Raw genomic sequence first — 5,913 nt, 5'->3', positions numbered from 1 at the left:
AAATAAACGTAAAAAAAAAAAAATTTTTTTTTTAAAAAGTGAGACCTGATGTAGTAAATATCAAAATGGGGTTGGGGCCTTTGCACTTGGCAGGAGGGTGGGGTTTACCGTTAGCAGATAGTAAATACTTCTGTTAATGCTATTGGGGCATAGAGGGCAGCCCGGAAACAAAACAAAACAAAACAAAACAGGTACGACAAAATAAATGCAAAAAAGAAGGTTAGTGAAAGCAGGATAAGTAAGGCAAAAGAAGAGGGTAGAATCCCAAATATCACGCATCCAAATACGCATACGCATGAAATAATCATAATGGTTGCAAGACTTTTTTTTTCTTTCAATATCCACCTCTATACTGGTTAAAAGACTTCAAGTCCAGAGTACATGAAAGTTGCGAGTAAAAGGATGGGACAAGAAATTCAGGTGGCATTCTTGATCTGGAACGTTCCACAGTGTACAACCCAGAATCTCCACTTGAGGGGACTGAGGGAAGTGGTCTGGGCTCACAAGCCGCCCAGAAGCAGGGTGAACAGATGTCCTTTTGAAGCACAGGGCATTTCTCACAACTGACCAAACCCATTCCCCGGGGGAAATCTCAAGCACTCAGAACCAGGATCGTGCAGGCTGCACGGACAAAAATGCAGTGAGGTTTGAGAACGGCAAGGAATGACGACGGGGACCACTTTTAATTCGGGAGCTGCAAAAACAAAACGTGCCAGCGAGGTAGCACCACCCCCGTCCTCACTGTGCTCGGCCTCATTCTCTCTCTCTTCTCACCCCTTCCCCCTCCCAGAGCCCCTGGTCATCTGGCCGGGACTTACACAGCTCAAGTGCCCCTCACCCAGCCCCTCAGTCTGAAGCCCCCGTCATCGCCTCAGGCTCTGCCCGGATCACCAGCCATGGGGTGGGGGGGCCCTCCTCACCCCACACTCGCTCTGCTGACCTGCCCCACGGTACCCACCACCATTTCCTTGCTGGCCTTCCCCCCCCTCCCAGGCCCCTTTCATTTCATTCACCCCAACTTCCAAGTTTCTCTCCCAGCTCACGGTGCTCCTCTGTGCACCAATCTCCGTCTCCGGGTCTGCTTGACATCCCTAGCATCTTTGAAAACATCCGGAACCGGCCCCCATTCCCACCCCAAACATCCTCTCCGGAATAGTTTTTCCATTGCGGTTGAAGGAAACTCAGGGTGAAGACCTGGCCAAGCCCTAGGGAGTTCCCTCACTCCCTCTCTTCCTTACCTCTGAGGAAATATCCAGAATCCACCCGAGACGCTGCCTGCCCTCATTCATCACCCTCCAGCTTCCACCCTTGTTCTGATTCTTTTTTCCCCGTAGTGGTGCAATGAACCTGAAAAGCATAAATCTGACATCATAGACAAGCCACACATCCCCCCCAAAATACTGACACTAGTTTTGAGGGGGAGGGGTGCTTGGAAGCTTGTACAGAAAAATAGACCAGCATCATTGGGAAAGTTCTGATAAAAAGGCACGTGTGAGGGTACCCATCCTTGAAGGTATTAAACATAATATATACAAACCGAAACAGAGCTGAGTCCATAAATAGAATAGACTCTAGTCCTAAAGATCACTGGGAGGCAGGAGCTGTCAGAATACTTGGTAACCATCTGGAGAAGAGCAAACCTTCGTGGGATCTCGAATCAGCCCGAGGGCAAACTCCCCACGGATCAGATATCGCGGCCAAGCAGAGGCTGTGAAATGAAACCAGAGCCCGAAAGGGAGATTGTGTCGTCTAGCAGTTGAACTACGAGAACAGTCCAGAAGCTGGGAACCCCACCTCTGCTCTGCTCTGCTCTGCTCTGCTCAGGGAGCCAGCAGGCAAAGCCAGAAGAGCAAGGGCAGATGGGAGGCCCACATAGGGCTCATCTATAAACTCACAGATCAAGGGCCCCTGCCGGTTGCAGAGAGAGAAAGAGAGAGAGCCAACCACGGGAAAGGGGGCAGAGGATGGGATGCGTGCTCCCAGGAAGGGAATCCAGTGGGTCTAGCCCAAGGGAAGAATGGATCGAAGTGACTGAGTTCGTGTCCAGTGTAGATCCTTACATGAAAGGGTCTCTGAGCTAGATTGCTCTGCAAAGTGAGGGGATGGCGATACCCCTGTAGGCTAGTATCTGTGAGACACCAGCAAGACTTGTGTAAAGCACTACACAGAAGCAAGACGCCGAGGCCGAGTCGCAGCAGCGGCTCAGGCACACTGCGAGTTTTCTATTCTTTCTGATGTCTGGATCCTGAGAATATATTACCAGCTCAAGAAACTTGATACATCTGTATGTAAACGAGAAGGTGGAATCCACTTCTGCGGAGACAGACCATGTGCAAAGACAGGAAGGGCTCGCCTAAGTGGGAAAAGGAATAGGCAATACCATGACCATTAAGCCACAGTAAGATGCGGTTTCCGCACCAGCAGGCACTGGCAAAGGCACCAAGGAGCAGGGGCAGAAACCCTTGTTGAATCTGGTAAGATGGTCGTGGGCAGACCCCCAGTGCCCAGGTCCCCTCCCAGTCGGAACCCCAGAGACCTGCCACTGATACAGGCAGGGGAAATGGAATTTACAGAGAGCAGTGGGGCACACGGGAGCGATTTCGGCGTTGCGTTTTTGGAAAATTAAGGTGCAGAAGACGGAAGTCAGGCGGAGGGCTTTTACTTTCCAGCGGCCGGGCTGTGGATGGCTCAGGAGGGAGGAGAGAGGAGGGTTTACGCCATGCCCAGTGGGCGGAAGGCAAGGTCTTCTGGCCCTGTGGGAAGGGAAGAAGGACCCAGGTGAGCCCCCGCCGGGTAGGAAAAAGAGAAGTGGAGGGCAAGGCAGTCGGGACAGGGCAGTATGTGGGGCATGGGGCCCGGGGCTAACCGCGGCCCGGTTCTGGCCTCTAGGAAGCCGCTGAGGAATGGCCTGGTGAGAGACAAGCGCTTCTGAACTCCTCGACCGCCTTCGCATCCCCTAGGACCCAGCCCCGCCCGACCACGCGCCCCCCTCCAGGGACCGACCACGCCCCTCCCTCGGGACTCTGGCTCCGTCCAGCTCCGCCCCACCTGGGCCCTGGCCACTGCCCGTCACCTCCCCCTGGACCCCTGCCCGGCACCCCCGAGACCCCGCCCCCGGGGGTCTACCTTCGTCGGGCTTCAGAACCGCGGCCACGTCCCCCGGGACCCTGACCCCGCCCAGCCCCAGACCTCTGTCCTGGCCCCTCCAGGGACCTCGGCCCCGCCCCCCAGCCTGCAGGTCGGGGGAGTCCGGAGGCCCCTGAGCACTCGTCCGGCCGCCGCCAGCGAGGAAGATGCCATCGCCGTGCCGCCGTCCTGGCCGCCGCGTCCTTTTCCTCCTCCTGGCCCTGCTGCTGCCCTCGCCGCCCCCAGCCCGCGCCCCAGCGCCGCCGGGCCCCGCCGCCACCCTGCTCCAGGCTCTCGGGCTGCCTGACGCGCACCGGGGCGCACCCACGCCCCGGCCCGTACCCCCCGTCATGTGGCGCCTCTTCCGCCACCGGGACCCCCAGGAGGCCAGGGTGGGCCCGCGGCGGACGCCCCAGGGAACCACCCTGAGACCGTGCCACATGGAGGAACTGGGGGTCGCCGGAAACATCGTGCGCCACATCTCGGACCGCGGTAAGTGGGGCCTGCGTTGGGGGCGTGTGTCCAGGAGGCCGAGACTCCTCTGTGCGCCCTGCCACGAGCCTCCAGCGCCGCGTGGGGGAGGCCAGAGCACCTCCGAGTGTCCCCACTCGTCCCGTCCAGCCCACGAGCAATCTGGGCCTCCTCACTCGATCTGCTCTTCCCCCGTGGACACCTGCGGGCACCGGTTGGAGTTGTCCCAAGGCAGGCGCCCTTGCACCCGGCAAGGCCCCCAGCTTGCAGCCGAAGCCCTGCCCCCACCTCCCCCACCCCACCCCCCACCCCCGCTGCTTCACACCATTTGATGCCTTTCCCGGAGATACCACCTCTCCAGCATCGCTTCCCCACGAGCCCCCAGGCATCCGTTCGTCTCTTCCCCTGCCTGGGGTTGGCGGGCAGGCTGCCCTGCGCTGGGCAGGACTTCTTCCTTGCAAACGATGCCCTGCCCCCCCCCTATCCCCCCCCCCCCCCCCGCGCCACTTCACACCATTTGACGCCTTTAGAAGGCAGTTTGGCGCCCCTCTTCCCCAGGCGCTCACCTTTCCCCCACCCGCAGAGACACCGCCCCCTCCCCAGACCCCCTAAGGGCAGGCCGGGCAGGGCGCTGGGGTGCAGCGCGAGCCGAGCTCTCTCCCTGCCATCCCAGGTGCGCCCACCCGGCCCCCGGAGCCCGCCTGGGCTTCGGGGCAGTGCCCTGAGTGGACCGTCGTCTTCGATTTGTCAGCCGTGGAACCTGCCGAGCGCCCGAGCAGGGCCCGCCTGGAGATGCGCTTTGCGACGGCGGCCGCGGAGGAGCCGGCCGGCTGGGAGCTGAGCGTGACTCAGGCGGCCGAAGGCGCGGTCGCTGGGCCCGTGCTGCTCCGCCAGGTGGTGCCCACCCTGACGGTCCCGGTGCGCGCCGAGCTGCTGGGCGCCGCCTGGGCCCACAATGCCTCGGCGCCTCGCAGCCTCCGCCTGGCGCTGGCGCTGCGCCCCCGGGTCCCCGCCGCCTGCGCGCACCTGGCCGAGGCCTCGCTGCTGCTGGTGACGCTTGACCCGCGCCTGTGCCACCCACTGGCCCGGCCGCGGCGCGAAGCCGAGCCCTCAGTGGGCGGCAGCCCTGGAGGCGCGTGTCGCACGAGGCGGCTCTACGTGAGCTTCCGCGAGGTGGGCTGGCACCGATGGGTCATTGCGCCGCGCGGCTTCCTGGCTAACTACTGCCAGGGCCAGTGCTCGCTGCCCGCGGCGCTGTCCGGACCCGGGGGGACGCCCCCGCTCAACCACGCCGTGCTGCGCGCGCTCATGCACGCGGCCGCCCCCGGTGCCGCCGGTCTGCCCTGCTGCGTGCCTGCGCGTCTGTCGCCCATCTCTGTGCTCTTCTTTGACAACAGCGACAATGTGGTACTGCGGCACTACGAGGACATGGTGGTGGATGAGTGTGGCTGTCGCTGACGGAGCCAGGCAGGGGCCCAACAATAAACACTGCGTGGTCCGCTTCCCTGTCTCCGGTCTGGTCACCTGAGGGCGGGAAAGGAAGCAGCCACATCCATCACCGCCCACTGCCAGGGCTTGGGAGTGTCCCACAGTGATGCCACCTGCCCAGCCCTCCTAGAGCTGGGTTCCCAGAACCTCATCTCTAGGCGGCCTGACATCTAACGTGCCTAAGAGCCTGGGAACTGCCCACTGCACCGAGGTCACCCCCTAGTCCCTGCTGTGCACATCGGGCCATTCTCAGCTTTGCCATCCAGGTGACCCCAAGGCTCCCAACCAGCCAGGTCCCCAGACCAAGTGCTCTGCCGTCTCCCTGCAGTTGATCTGTCCCGGTGTGAACACAAGAGCTGTTAATTAAGATTTTATTGGTGACAATAGAGCTTAAAACAAATTGACCAGAAATCAAAAGTTACATTGCCTTGGTACATATGCTCCTTGATTTGGAAAACTCAGAATTAACTGCTGCTATGAAGGTGAAGAACAAAGCAAACAGCACAAAGCAGAGGCAAGGCATTCCAAGGGAACAGAACAGGGCAGGTGGGTGGGTGGGCGGGCGCAGGTGTCGCCCACGGGGTGTGTCGCACAAGGGGTCATAGCGGAAACCTATCCAAACTCTATGCCTCTATGTGGCCTATCAAAAGAAGGGGGAAACCGAAAGCCCTACAGCAATGGTAATAAATAAGAGGCCTTGCCAGAAGGAAGGTGGCCTGTGTGTCCCCGTCTCCCACGTACGAGCTGGAATCTGGAGGCTTTGAGATCAGGGCCAGTGTTCGCCTCACAGGGACGGGGAAGCTGGGGGGGGGGGGGGGGGGGGGGGGC

The 5,913-nt window shown here is 60.4% G+C and overlaps 2 protein-coding genes across 2 annotated transcripts in view; both read left to right on the top strand.

The window, feature by feature from the left end:
- Nucleotides 1-2,963, top strand: part of CERS1 (ceramide synthase 1) — a 14,265-nt gene extending 11,302 nt beyond the window's left edge. The window contains exon 6 of the mRNA XM_049640297.1: nt 2,890-2,963. Coding sequence (XP_049496254.1) covers nt 2,890-2,932 — 43 coding nt within the window. The 3' untranslated portion in view covers nt 2,933-2,963. The remainder of the gene's footprint in view (nt 1-2,889) is intronic.
- A 302-nt stretch (nt 2,964-3,265) lies between these two features.
- Nucleotides 3,266-5,111, top strand: GDF1 (growth differentiation factor 1). The gene is made up of 2 exons (XM_049640298.1): nt 3,266-3,618; nt 4,271-5,111. Exons 1-2 carry the CDS (start codon nt 3,294-3,296, stop codon nt 5,053-5,055), a joined length of 1,110 nt encoding a protein of 369 aa, XP_049496255.1. The 5' UTR covers nt 3,266-3,293; the 3' UTR covers nt 5,056-5,111.
- The last annotated feature ends 802 nt before the right edge of the window (nt 5,112-5,913 follow it).

The sequence above is a fragment of the Panthera uncia genome, chromosome A2, assembly GCF_023721935.1.
Source record: "Panthera uncia isolate 11264 chromosome A2, Puncia_PCG_1.0, whole genome shotgun sequence".
NCBI lineage: Eukaryota > Metazoa > Chordata > Mammalia > Carnivora > Felidae > Panthera > Panthera uncia.
This window is presented reverse-complemented; position numbering and strand designations above follow the sequence as displayed.

What these genes read in the sequence shown, in the direction of transcription:
- GDF1 (XM_049640298.1), top strand. Translation starts at nt 3,294, where the DNA reads ATGCCATCGCCGTGCCGCCGTCCTGGCCGCCGCGTCCTTTTCCTCCTC. An exon ending in GCGCCACATCTCGGACCGCG is followed by an intron (nt 3,619 to 4,270) that starts GTAAGTGGGGCC and finishes CTGCCATCCCAG; the next exon opens with GTGCGCCCACCCGGCCCCCG.